Source organism: Podarcis melisellensis (assembly GCF_964234715.1).
Source record: "Podarcis melisellensis genome assembly, chromosome: 17".
NCBI lineage: Eukaryota > Metazoa > Chordata > Lepidosauria > Squamata > Lacertidae > Podarcis > Podarcis melisellensis.
In genome coordinates, this window is record NC_138534.1 from 14,916,082 (window position 1) to 14,930,716 (window position 14,635).

Sequence of the window (14,635 nt, forward strand, 5' to 3'; positions counted from 1 at the left end):
TCCCGGCTACAAAACTCATTTCACTGAACTAATCTGTTTCCTCAGAAGGAAATAAAGAAATTATAAGATTTTAAGTGATACCAAACAAGCTCAAGAGCCCTATTTAAGAGAATCGAGCAGTAGTGATAAGAAATTGAGGTTTTAAAGTTTCAAACAAACTAAAAAAACAGGGCAGATACTCAAAAAAGTTTTAAATAAAACCCTATTTAAGAGAACCAAGCAGTAATAATATGAAATAGAGATTTGAAGTTTCAAACAAACTTCCCAATCACAGGTTTTTATACTGTAAGGTGAAAGAATTTTTAAAGGGACAGACCATCTAGTTCAAACATAGGGCGCGGTTGCCAAAGTTTGTAAAGAATAACAAGAATATTGTTTAAATAGAATTATAAGAGATTACAATAAGGAACTAAAGTCAGTATAAGAGTTGAGACCTGATGGAATTAAGGAACCAATTCTAAAATGATAAACCATCTGAAATCCGTTGCCTTATGTTTAGTTTCTAAGAAATGAGAAGTAAGAGGTGCTTCCATCACTTTATTATGAATACGATGGTTTATCATTTATAAACATCAAACTCCTGAGATAAATACGGATATTTTAAGAAAGAAATTACTACAGAAGGAAATGTATTGGATTTTTAGATTGCTCGATTCTCTTAAAGCCCCCCTTTTTTTTAGTTTGAAGTAATTTTTTGAGTTTGAAGTAAGTTTTTGAAGTAATTCTATAGTCGATTACTTCTCGTTTCAGGGATTTTCACGGTAATTTCTTTTGTTCTGTGTAATTTCTTGGTTCCGTGACTGTCTTTTTTTCACTAGTCTGTGTAGACGATGCAGAACTAGAATTAGCCTCCTGAGAAACAGTTTCTAGCCAAATGTGATTTTGGTTTTAAACGCAGTATAAGGAATCTCTATTGGAGTATACTGTATTTAAAAATGGGGTATCAGAGTTTTTAGGGGGCTAACCAGGATGGGATAGCAGGCTTGTTGGTTTTTGCATGTCTTATGTAGATTTTTCAATTTCGTTGTTCTGTATGGGACAATGACAATAAAGATTATCGTATCGTATCAATCTCACTTGACACAAGGCCTATGGAGGGACAGTGTGGTGTACTGGTTAGAGTGTTGGATTAGCACCTGGTGGAGACCAGGGTTCAAATCTCCACTTAACTCGTTGGTTTTCTTGGGCCAGTCCCTGTCTCTTAGCTGGACCTGCCTCACAGGATTCTTGTGAGCATAAAAAGTGGAGAAAAAGCCCTGTGGGGCACCTTCAGCTCTTTGGAGAAAAGGTGGGATATAAATCAAGCAGAAGAATAAAATATACAGTGGTACCTTGGTTCTCAAACACCTTAGTACTCAAACAGCTTGGAACCCAAACACTGCAAACCCGGAAGTGTGTGTTTCGGTTTGCGAACTTTTTTCGGAAACCAAACGTGATCCATTTTGAGTGCCATACTTCCGTTTTGAGAGTTACACTGAGGTCTGTCTGTTTTTGCTATTTATTTTGCATTTTTGTTTTTGCAGCTCTTTTTTGTTTGGTTTTTGTGACTGTGTGGAACCCAGTTCAGCTACTGATTGATTGATTGTCTGACTGCAGTACATTGTTTATTGCTTTCATTTTATGGATCAATGGTCTCATTAGATAGTAAAATTGGATAGTAAAATTCATGTTAAATTGCTGTTTTAGGGGTTGTTTTTAAAAGTCTGGAATGGATTAATCCATTTTGCATTACTTTCTATGGGAAAGCGCACCTTGGTTTTGGAACGCTTTGGTTTTGGAACGGACTTCTGGAACAGATTAAGTTTGAGAACCAAGGTACCACTGTACATGAAAATCAAGATGCATATCAGTGTTGTTTAAATCTGTGCCCTCTTTTTGGAGATTTACATAAGTGGCCACTGGAGGCATTTACGCAGGCAGGAATCTGATATCCCAAACCTCTTTCTGTGGGGAGTATTGATTGTCCAAAATTTCCTGGTTATATGGCAAGTCTGGAGAACACCACTATTTAATATATTCTGCTTAGTGGAAATCGTGGCTCATGCATTCGGCCTTAGTTTTGCTTAAGGGGGTTTGCAGCAACTGTTGGTTTTCAAACAGCTTGGTTCTCGAATGTTTTGGCTCCCAAACGCCGCAAACCCAGAAGTGACTTTTCTGGTTTGCAAACTATTTTTGGAAGCCGAATGTCTGATGGGCATCCATGGCTTCTGATTGGCTGCAGGAACCATGCTTTGGTTTCTGAATGGACTTCTGGAACTGATTCCGTTCGACTTCCAAGGTATGAGTGTATTTGGTCGTCCTGGCTATTGGTTAGCCATTCCCTGGTTTCTGGCTCAGGAATCTTTCCTCCTGGGTGCAGTCGTACTTGATCTGCTATGATACGTCTCAGCAAGTTAGCTTTCTTTCTTAGGTAAAGGTAAAGGTAAAGGTACCCCTGACCCCTGAGTTGTGACCGACTCTGAGGTTGCGGCGCTCATCTCGCTTTATTGGCCGAGGAGCCGGCGTACAGCTTCCGGGTCATGTGGCCAGCATGACTAAGCTGCTTCTGGCGAACCAGAGCAGCGCACGGAAACGCCGTTTACTTTCCTGCCAGAGCGGTACCTATTTATCTACTTGCACTTTGACGTGCTTTCAAACTGCTAGGTGGGCAGGAGCAGGGACCGAGCAATGGGAGCTTACCCTGTCGCAGGGATTTGAACTGCCAACCTTCTGATCAGCAAGTCCTAGGCTCTGTGGTTTAACCCACAGCGCCACCTGTGTCCCCAGCTTTCTTTCTTACTTGGTAATAAAAACCACTAGGTTAGACCACTGGGTTTGTAGAAAACCAGCCCCATAAACGTTGCACTACCAACCTCGCAGAACATTTACTTAAACCAATAATTTAGGTTTAACAAATAATTTTGGGTAAAGTGGGGGAGGGAATAGCAACCTTCGACCTGACCATTGAAGCATTTCTTTAAGTAACAAGGAGCAAGTTTTGGGTTCCTTCATTAGCAATTAAATGGTTCTCTGTTTCTCCGGTCTCTTCAGTTTACATGGCGCTCCTGTTTGTTTGGGTTGACCTTCTGGATTGAAGCATGAGATCATCCCAATGGTCATGAGGGACCGAGAGGCAGCAGACTGTTTTATAGGATCAGAGGAGCGCCCGCGTGTTCAGCAGAAATTGATTTCTCAATTCCCACATGATTTTGTTGCAAGCATATTTACAGTGCAGGGCGTGCAGCCACAGCGATCATAATAATTACCCACTCAAAAGCAAATGTTTTGGATTTCAAATCACAGCCTCTTCCAGCACTTTAATTCCTTCTCAGCCAGACACATATGCACCATATTTGTTTGTTATCGCAGATTATCAGCTATTTTACCCTTTATCAGTGGTGTCCAAACTTTTTTCGAAGAGGGCCAGATTTGATGAAGTGAAGGGCCGACCAAAGTTGTTTTTTAGGATTGAAGTTGTTGAGCTTTTTTTAGAATTTTACACCCCACAAAATAAACCAACTGGCATGCCTGCTTTAGATTTAGATAGCATTTAGTCCTTTGAAGGAAGAACTCTAAGCCATGATAAGCTTTCATAGGAACCTAAGACCACTATCCTGTGAACATTGGATTTATGTAAGGACAGACCCTCCAAGTGTCCCTTTTTTCCAGGGACAGTCCTGGATTTACAGAAGCTGTCCCTGTTCCCGATTTGATTCCGGAATGTCCTGCTTTTCTTTAAGATGTCACTATTCTCATTCGAGAAATGCTGGAGGGTATAGGGATGTTTCTATTTTAATCAGAGAAATTTCAGAGGGTATGGAGTTATGCAACCCCCCCGAGCCAAGGAGATACAATCTGTAGAAGACATCTGAAGGTAGCCCTGTATGGGGATGTGCTGTGGTCTAAACCACTGAGCCTCTTGGGCTCGCCAATCGGAAGGTCAGCAGTTCAAATCCCCGCAGTGGGGTGAGCTCCCATTGCTGTCCCAGCTCCTGCCAACCTAGCAGGTCTAAAGCATGCCAGTGCAAGTAGATAAATAGGTACCGCTGCAGCGGGAAGGTAAACGGTGTTTCTGTGCACTCTGGCTTCCATCACGGTGTCCCATTACGCCAGAAGCGGTTTAGTCATGTTGGCCACATGACCCAGAAAGCTGTCTGGGGACAAATGCTGGCTCCCTTGGCCTGAAAGTAAGATGAGTGCCACATCCCATAGCCGCCTTTGACTGGACTTAACTGTCCAGGGGTCCTTTACCTATAGGGAAGTTTTCTAATGTTTAATGTTTATTAAGTTTTCATATATGTTGGAAGTTGCCCTGAGTGGCTTATACCCGGATGGGCGGGGTATAAATAAGAAAATTATGATTATGGAATAGGACGTCCCTATTTCCATCAGAGAAATGTTGGAGAGTATGTAAGGATAAAAATGCTTTGGAAGCTCAGTGATAGAGTAAATGCTTTGCATGCAGGTGGTCTGTTTCAATCTCCAGAATCTCCCGGTAGGGCTGGGAGATGCTCCTGCCTGAACCTGTGGAAAGCGCATCAGTGTTGACATTACTTATATATATATAATAAAAACAAAGCTTAGCCAAAAACAAGCCTCCCAGGACAGAAGCTCCACTCTGGTATCTTAAAAGGGAGAGGCTGCCATAAAATAAGCGAGAAGCCATTTCATATGGTGCTATCCCTCCTCTTGTAAATCCGATGCAAGTGGGATGCAGTACTGCTTGTTGGGCAGAAGGAAGCCGGTGAGGAAAGCCGTGGTCCCCAGCCCCCCCCCCCAATTTGGCAAATATATCATTGTCATCGGGATTGTTCACGTGCAACGAACCAGCCTTCGGTTTTAAAGTGGGCCAAAATTCTTTTTGGTGCCCTTTAAATTCAGGCAGATAACGATGGCTGACATGAGGGCAGGTATTAAGGAGTTTCGTTTGCTGCATTATCATTCACCATGGCTACTATTTGTTTCTCATCTGCACAACAGTACTTTAGGTTTTGTAATTAGGGTTTCAGTTTCGGGTCCCTTAGGGGGCTGGAGAAGGAAACTTAAGTCATTTGCCTAATGTTAAATCCACCCTCTCGCCTGGAAACCAAAGCCTAAGGTCACATTTAAATTGGCTATTAAAACACATCTCTCAAAGAATATGAAGAACTATAGTTTTCTCCTCATGGAGCTCTAATTCCCAGCACCCTTAACAAGGTACAGTTCCCAGATTTTTTTTTGGGGGGGCAGGGCATTTTAAATGTACACAGCCTAAGGTTTTTGATCTCTTCAGATCTCGGACAGAAATGAAGCCTGAGCTGTTTCTAAATTCCAAGGTGTCCGTATGGTTTATAAAGAACGAGACGAGACAAGAGGGAGTAAATAAATAAGATGCATTATTTGTACAAAAAAAATTATATAATCAAGTTTTTTGTTTTTGTTTTTTTAAAGGGGAGGGAAGCCGCCTCCTGTAATATTTTCCAACCCTAATAAATGTACACTGATGCTCTCAGGTTGCAACTCATCAGACAAATTACATTTGAAATTACATTCATAGGCTGCAAGCCTTTGCACAGTTAACAAACCTGCAAGCCCCGGCGGGACTTAGCACAAGCGCTCTGCGCAGAGGACCCTGGCCATGGTGTGCAAAGGGGGCAGAGCGGCCGAGTCAGCCTCTGAGTGCAATTCAGCACCACGAAATACTGTACAGCGGTACGATCCTGGATTTCTGTAGGCCTTGCCTTGGAGAGTCCTTGCAGGCGCAGGCCCCTCTGTGATGCCCACCCACAGCGTCACATGAATGAAAGGGGGCAACAAAGGGATGTGTGCGTGGAGCTTCACTCTGCGCTAATTTTTTTGTGGGGGGGGAGGTCTGCTTGGGTGAGCGCCCCAGGCATGCTGGTCCACCGGGGCTTTAAGCTCCGAGATCCCTTGGAGCAGAGTTATTGCATAATGACTATAAAAGAGGTAGCTGCTGCCTGGTTGCCATGTGTCCTCTTTTTCCAGGACACGTCCTCTTTTTCAGGGGTAAATTTTTGAGACAAATTGCATTTAATTGCTTTGAATGGCTGGCACAGTGTCCTCCTTTTTTTTTGCTCTTCAAAATATGGCAACCCTACCAAAGGCTGATATTACCGCTGCATTTCTCGCCAGTTATTGCTGTCGGAAAACAGCTGCCACATCATTGTTAAGTAAGCTGCTGTTCGTTCTCTTGGTAACTCCTTGGTTTTTTTAATTAATTAATTAAATTTAATTAATTTAAATTAATTTTTAAAAACCCACCCCACCCTTGCCTCCCAGTTGTTGCAATTTACTCTGTATGCACTGAAACTCAGTCAATATTACACAAGAAGTGCTGATTTAGAATTTGGGGAGGGGAGGGGATATACATTATCACTGGTACAACAAAAACACATTGCAGAGGGATAACAGAATAGCTCCTCCTCCTTAATAGTTTCATCTGAACAACATAATGTACAATTATTCATATTGCACTTTTTATACAAGAAATTCTAATAAATATACAAAAAAAAGATACATTTACATACATAGAAAGACATTCTTCTTCTTTTTTAAATAAACGTTGCTTTGATTCATAGCAACACAATAGCTCAGAGACCCATCTGAAAGAGAGAGAGAGCACGTATTCCCTGCCAGATACATTTTGGAATGACCCAAAACCGGAGGCAATTTAATCTGTCGGACCTGATGCTGGCCTCACCAGAGAACTTCCAGACTTGCTTTAGAATTGGCAGGTAATAAAAGCTGCAACCTGTCAATGCTACCTTCAGCACTTGAGCTGCGTTTTATGACTTCAGCACAAGTCCTGGGCCCCCACAGAGACACCTGAGGCACAGCTAAGCCCTTTTATAGAACCTGGTGCTCAACCAAAGGACGAGAGCCGCACAAAGCTAAAGGTTTGCAAGCCAGGCCTCCCCGCTGCCTTGCCCCACTGACGTGGGGGCTTCTTTCTAAACAGCCTTTTATTTTCCTTGGCTTGAAGAGGTACAGCACTTTGTGGCACTAAAGCCCGGATATATAAATCCGCTAGACACCTATAGGGATGTCGGGGAATTCTGACAAAAACGGAAAAGGAAGCGGAATCTGCTGCAGCTTGCGTGTTTGTCTGCAGTCAGGAGCAGAAATGAATTGAGCAAGTAAGATCAGTGTTCATTCGCATTGCTGCTGTTTCTGAGTCTGCAAACAAGCAGGCAAGTTAACAGCATTTTAAACATGGTTTTGGCGTTCCCTTTACACTGAAACGAGTGTAAGGTACATTAACTAGCGGACATAATGTAGCATTTGACAGAAACTGAACTGCAGTGGAATGGAAACGGCGCTGATTGTGATGGATACAGGTCAGAATGCAAAAGGTGGCCTTCACCCATCCCCTAGAGAGCTCAAAGCACACATAGGATCAATGCTATTTATTGCAGAAACTTGTTCTTTCTGCTTCACTTTGGGGCCGGGGGCTGCAGGCTGCATAGGTTGCTCTGCAGGCATACTGGCTGCAGTCCCACAACCTCGCCCGCTGGCCCACCTGCTGTTTGCAGCCTGGAAGTCATGCTCACGCAACCCACATGAGCTGTGTTGTAGGCCAACATTTATTTGACAACCTGCAGAGCCAGTGTGGTGTAGTGGTTAAGAGCAGTGGACTCGTAATCTGGTGAACCGGGTTCAATTCCCTGCTCCTCCACATGCAGCTGCTGGGTGACCTTGGGCCAGTCACACTTCTCTGAAGTCTCTCAGCCCCACTCACCTCACAGAGTGTTTGTTGTGGGGGAGGAAGGGAAAGGAGAATGTTAGCCGCTTTGAGACTCCTTTGGGTAGTGATAAAGCGGGATATCAAATCCAAACTCCTCTTCTTCAAATCTGCCAAACCCTAACTGAGCCATTCACGGGGGGAAACATGCACCTACTATGAGAGCCTGTTGGATGCACACTTCCAAATCTCAAAATGTGCATGAGATGCGCATGGACTTTGGTCAAAGTAGTCCAGCTGAAGCCTGTTTCATACCTGACCCCGAAAACGTTTATTGGCCATATGTTTCACTAAAGTGGGCGTGTGGCTCAGGGACCACCTAGACTGATAGTCCTATACTTATTCAACATTTATCTTGTCCTTCCTCCAAAGGGAGTCCTTTTTGTCTGAGATCTGCTGCAAATGAGAAGGCAGCACAGCCACGTTCCCCCAGTTACAGGAACGCTTACCTTTGTCAGAAGCAGCGCAGTCAGCATCATGCTTAAAGTAGGCCATTCGCATCAATTCATGCTGTGGCCCCATGCTGTGGATCGATGGTCCAGGTGTACTAACATGCCCATGCTGCATGGTCAGGTGCTACTGTTTTAAACATGATGCTGAACTCGTGGGAATTCCGACAGGGTGTGTTTAACCTTAATATCCTCATAGTGAGAAATACCTGATTGTGTGCCAATTCTGGGCCAGCAGGTGGGTGGAGATGGCTGCGTTGTACGAATCTCAAGTCACATTCAAGAGTTACACACTTTTGCATTTTTAACCTGTATACTTTTATTCTGTACTGTTAGCTACAGATGGCTCATGGTATTTCTTTTTCTGGACTAGGTCCCACACTTACCTCCGTTATAATCAAATATTCTTCTTCAAATTTTTTTTAACACTCAGTATGCACTATTGCATCTATGCACCTGCCCAATCTAGATCCTATTTTAATCATTAACTCTCAATTATGTTCCAATTTAATTTTTATTAGCACTAGCTAAACCAGATAATTGCTTCAGGAATTTTGAACCTGGGCTCTTATTCCAGTTTCATCCGGTCTAAAATTGATCAAGTGTCCTATTAGTATGTGAATATCATTGCACATATTCAGTATTTATTGAGAATATTTTGTGTGTCTTAAAAAACAAGAGTCTATACAGTCGTACCTTGGTTTTTGAACAGCTTCGTTCACGAACAACTTGGAACTCGAACGTCGCAAACCCGGAAGTGGGTGTTCTGGTTTGCGAACTTTGCCTCGGAAGCTGAATGTCCGGCGTGGCTTCCGATTGGCTGCAGGACACTCCTGCAGGCAATCGGAAGCCAAGCCTTGGTTTCTGAACATTTGGGGAGTTGGACGGACTTCCGGAATGCATTCTGTTTGAAAACCAAGGTACCAGGGACAATGAACAGAAATCAACTGAAATGTGCCTTTGGTGCATCATTTCTTTCAAGACTCTTTTTTTGTGACTGGGATTAACAGATATAACCTTTGCATTGCTCCCCCTGTTTTTAATGCCACGTTGAAATGGAGCTTGTGCCAATGCAGTATTTTGAGACTTGGACTGTGCCTCCTGAGCATAACCCAAAAGCAGGGAGGCCCAGGTGGTAAGGCAACAGAGAAACAGCTATACAAAACCCATGGCGGATGAATATACGGAACTGCTGACCACATGAACACACAACCATTTGGGAAGCCGTTGGGCTGCAGCATCCGTGCCCCAATGGCGAGTAGCAGAATTTTCCCTCTCCCTTGCTTCCCCGTATTTCTGACTGCAATGGTACAGGGTAAATTCCTCTTTGCTCAGCAGTGGGTGGCTGTTCCTTCCCATGTCCATGTGAAATGCACTACATGGGAAGCTACTCCTTTTAGCAGATGGTCATATCTATTCACCTTACGTGAGCAAGTCTTCTAGGGTCAACTGAATGCTAATCCATTCTTCAACATGACACCCCTTTCCTTCCACCCTTCGTTTGTGCAGGGGTGAATGTCGCGTTCCACTCTTGACTGGCAATTTCGCTAGGCGTTTGCTGAGCCCAGTTGCTCAGGGTCGGTTTCCGCAGGTTCCTTCTGTCCACAAAGGGCAGCCTTGAAGTCTCCCAGGGCGTTCCATCATTCCAGACTCTCCTCTCTCCGGTGCTCTCTTTCCTTTTGTTTTTGGTCTGCACCCTCATAACGAATTCTGTGACTTGCTGCGTTTGTCTCCTTATAGAAGGGAAACCTTGTCGAGGTCTTTACAAAGACTTCAGTTTAAGAAAGGGATTTGTGAAAAAAGCGGAAACAAAAAAGGGGGGGAGAGGAAAAAATAAATAAATAAAATGGAAGATAAGGCCATTCCATTTCCCAATTTTTCCTTTTTATGAAGAAGCCCTTCTCAGTAACAAAGCAGAGGGTGGGGGCTGGTGGTGCCAAATTCATCAGATGGTTTTCTGCCTGCCACCTTTATGCTTTTCCACACGTCCCACAGCACCGTGATTTGAATTGCGCCAGCTGGCAGAGCTTCAGCTGCTTCACCTTCTCACAGTACCTGGTGGTATCTCTGCACTCAACTAGGAAAAAGAGAAAAGAGAGAATCATTGCATTATTGCATAAAAGAGAGAGAGAGAAGAATTCACTACCTTGCGTCTCATATGTTGACTGGTTTTACAGCTTCTCTCTGCAAAGTTCCTATCTTCCTATCATTTCATTACCATTGCAACATTTAGGGCCATTTCTTTCACAGAACTTAAGACAGAACTATTGGCCGTTTACTTCCCCCCACCCAAAAAAGCCCCATAACTTTTTTGTCTGCAATTTGGCAGGCTTAATCCAATCTGCAGGCGCTCTTGGGCTTGAACATTTCATTCGCTTTGGCGAAAGGCGGAGAAAGTTAGAGCTGTTTTTAGATACTCCATTATAGTGAATGGGGAAAACACAGCTTTTTAAATATATATACAGAACAGGTTAAAACCTGAAATGCAGGTCAAACTGAAACACAGATTGAATGGGGGAGAGCGTGGCATGATGCAGAAACAGATCATAATATTTTTTTTTAATGCACAGCTTGCAAGGTGAATCTTGGGGCCTCTCTAGAACGCCAAAACAAAGGAGTTGTGAGAAAAAAAGATTATGCAAATATATATTCATATATATGAATCAGTACATATTTCAACCTACATATGGGATTATCCTGCGACAATGTCTATAAAGAATAACCACAGAGCTTTATTTATATAGTACAGTGGTACCTCGGGTTACATACGCTTCAGGTTACAGACTCCGCTAACCCAGAAATAGTACCTCGGGTTAAGAACTTTGCTTCAGGATGAGAACAGAAATCATGCTCCGGCGGTGTGGCAGCAGCAGGAGGCCCCATTAGTTTAAGTGGTGCTTCAGGTTAAGAACGGACCTCCAGGACAAATTAAGTACTTAACCCGAGGTACCACTGTAATGTAATTGTGCTTTACATGCAACTGTTCTGTAAGCTAGTCTTTCATGATGTTCTGCCGGGTAGTGATGAGAACTTTATCATATTTAATCTGATTAGAATTCTGGGGAATCAGCAGTGTAGTGAAATTCATGCACAACCAGCTATGACCACCTGGCAGAGGATGACATGTGAACCAGTCCCCAGAATCTGCATTTTCAGACAGCGGCTTTCCCCAGCGAGTGCAGTGCTAAGTTGGAAAGACGTACTATTTTCACAGGGAGTGATGTTACAGCGCTGCCAGTTAGCCGGCCTCGGTCTCCAGGCGCAGTAGTGCTCTTGCACAGGTTTGTTGGTGCGGACACGCACACATTCCACTCGTCTCGACTGGAAGCCGTAGTTCCCGCAGGTAGCTGTGCACAGAGTCCACAGACTGACCCTCCAGTGCACTCCGCAAGCATCTGTCCAGCAGTTCTGCGTGCTCAGAGGCCTTTTGGCAAGCAGAAGAGATACAATGATACTGCAGAAATATTCTTAAAAACAACACCTGTACGAGCCTTTCAGGAAAGGCTGACCCTTGTCTGGCCAAGTAGGAGTCAAACCAGAGACAGTCCCCTGTCTTGACAAATCAACCAGAAGGATGTACACTCTGCATATAAAGGGACTCCTGACCATTAGGTCCAGTCGTGATCGACTCTGGGGTTGTGGTGCTCATCTCGCTTTATTGGCCGAGGGAGCCGGCGTACAGCTTCCGGGTCATGTGGCCAGCATGACTAAGCCGCTTCTGACGAACCAGAGCAGTGCACGGAAACGCCGTTTACCTTCCCGCTGGAGCGGTACCTATTTATCTACTTGCACTTTGACATGCTTTCAAACTGCTAGGTTGGCAGGAGCAAGGAACAAGCAACGGGAGTTCACCCCATTGCGGGGATTCAAACCGCCGAACTTCTGATCGGTAAGTCCTAGGATCTGTGGTTTAACTCACAGCGCCACCCGCGTCCTTACACTCTGCATATACACACACACAAACACATGGAATGATTCACTACAGTATGCAGAATTCTGCACAATGATAATGTACCATCGTGCCTACCTGAAGGTTAGGTTTTGCTTGTCCAGTGTAGCATCACTGAGTTGGGCTTACTTGTGCCTCTCATGGACCAAGGCAGGAGTAGCTTTTACAGGAAATAGGTTGGGTGCTCTTAGTTTTGCATACTCGCCAAGCATTAACAGTCCAGAACTGAAACTCAGCAGAGTGCTAACCCATTTCTTGCAACAAACCACTAACCGAATGCCAACCGTGCAAATGGTGCCCTGAAAAAATTGCTCAGCCGAAACGAAGTTGTAAGAGGAGTCACAAATGACTGCAGGAGCAAAAAACCTTCAAAAGCGGCCAGCCTTTTTCTTGTTCAGGCTTACTCCTGCCTTCGTACAAGTAAGCCAAATTCAATGATGCCACAGTGGCAAGCAAAACAGCCCAGTTCTCTTTCCATAATTTTGCACGGTTTATTCCGACATCTGTATGACTTTGCATATTTGCTTCTGGTTTTGCAAGTCATAAGGAAAAGGCGAGGATGTGTGAAAAGCACAGACGCCTTGCCTTCTGCCACTGGAATCCTGCCAATGCCCTCTGGCTTCCAGGGTTCCAGCAGAGATTGTCCAAATGCATTCAAGCATTTCTTTCTAACAATAAGGGCTGGGCACTTGCCCTTTATAAAACGAAAAGTCGAGCTTTTCCAGAAGCTGAATTGTGTGTGCAGTATCAATACCTGGGCATTTTCTACATCCACGTGAAATCATAACATGTAAACATAGTCTGCCAGTAAGAAAAGAGAGGAAGAGGATTGGCCAATGTTTTCATTTTCTCCTTTAATGAGCCAATCCATCCATCCCTAAAGCAACAACTACCCTATCCTAGATTTATTTACTTTGCAAATTGTAACATTGCCTCCAGGCATTCTCAGTATTGGGAGACTTTATTTTGAGATTGTTAGATGAAGCACTGAAATGGGTGGGGTTTAAGGGACCAGGGTGCTTGTGGGCTTCTCACATGCATCTGGTTGACCACTTTGAGAACACGATGCCTGGCCAGGTTGTCCTTTGGCTTATCTAGCAGGGCTCTTGCTATGTTAACTAATGCCCATCCTACAGGATGGGCTTTCTCCCTTTCCAGCTCCTGTCTTTCCTTGCTTGGGGGGACAAATGTTTCCCGAACAGGGACCTGATGACTTTTCCTTCTTGAGATGCTGGCAGGTTGGGAATTTCTCCTTTCCAGCACTCTCGTGGTTATGGTGGTGGGATTCAGGAAAGGAAGGGTAGGACTAAACTTCCATCTTGGATTGGCATTTCCCTTCTCAAGCTTGCTGCTTAGGGAAGAGGATGAGCTACTCAGACTCTGATTTGCCTTGGTTTCTTTTTTTTTAATGAGCTATGAACCAAATCAAGTAGAGTTATTTCACTCTCTTCATAAGTCCTCATTATCATGGCTAATGAAGTGACCATATTCAAGGTAACTAGATCTTGCAGGAAAGATGGGCCTTCCCTAAAAAATATAAATGATTCCGTCCCAAATCTGTTGCAATACCCCTTCCCATATGAGAGAATACATTTGCATTCCTCTGTAATAAGGGATGATGTTAGATACATAGTTGTAGCTCGCACTCCACAGGAAACAGGTGACTGGGAGCGGCCGCAGAGACCACATAACACTGGTCCTGAAAGATCTACATTGGCTCCCAGTACGTTTCCGAGCACAATTCAAAGTGCTGGTGCTGACCTTTAAAGCCCTAAACGGCCTCGGTCCTGTATACCTGAAGGAGCGTCTCCACCCCGATCATTCAGCCCGGACACTGAGGTCCAACTCTGAGGGTCTTCAGGTGGTTCCCTCATTGCGAGAAGTGAGGTTACAGGGAACCAGACAGGGGGCCTTCTTGGTAGTGGCGCCCACCCTGTGGAACACCCTCCCTTCAGATGTGAAGGAAATAAGCAGCTATCCTATCTTTAAAAGACATCTGAAGGCAGCCCAGTTCAGGGGAGTTTTTAATATTTAATGCTGTACTGTTTTTAACACTTGATTGGGAGCCGCCCAGAGTGGCTGGGGTATAAATAATTCCACCCCCCAACAGGATTAAAACTTAAAGTTCCAAACATAAATAATGCTGTGTCACAATTGGCAAACATGGTGTCAGTTTCTGAAAATATCAGCAGGGCTTACCTCGGAAGGGAGCTACATTGGTCGGAAGGCACAGATATCCCATCCCTGGTCCGGCAGAAAACCTGCCTGTGTTGTACAGCCAGTCGAGATCCAATGCATGGTCCATTACACTGTTAAGAAAGACAACTGGACACTTAGAGCAGACATGCACTATTTATTATTATTATCAAAGAATGCAGCCTACCAATCATGTATCGAAACCTACCAAGGACTTGATCAATATTTATTTGTTGCTCGTTCTGGATTGTAAAAGAGGTGTGTGTGTTGGGGGGTTAATTCCCAAGCACCTGACACACCACAATATGTGGCTGTTATATT

General features: G+C 44.1%; 1 protein-coding gene across 3 annotated transcripts in view; it reads right to left on the reverse strand.

The window, feature by feature from the left end:
* Positions 1-5,336: 5,336 nt before the first annotated feature.
* ADAMTSL1 (ADAMTS like 1) overlaps positions 5,337-14,635 on the reverse strand; it is a 465,616-nt gene continuing 456,317 nt past the window's right edge. For all 3 annotated transcript variants that reach the window (XM_081893676.1, XM_081893674.1, XM_081893675.1), the window contains 3 exons: positions 14,318-14,427; positions 11,373-11,593; positions 5,337-10,246 (listed from right to left, as the gene is read on the reverse strand). In XM_081893676.1, the coding sequence (XP_081749802.1) occupies positions 10,140-10,246; positions 11,373-11,593; positions 14,318-14,427 (438 nt within the window). In that variant the 3' untranslated portion in view covers positions 5,337-10,139. The remainder of the gene's footprint in view (positions 10,247-11,372; positions 11,594-14,317; positions 14,428-14,635) is intronic.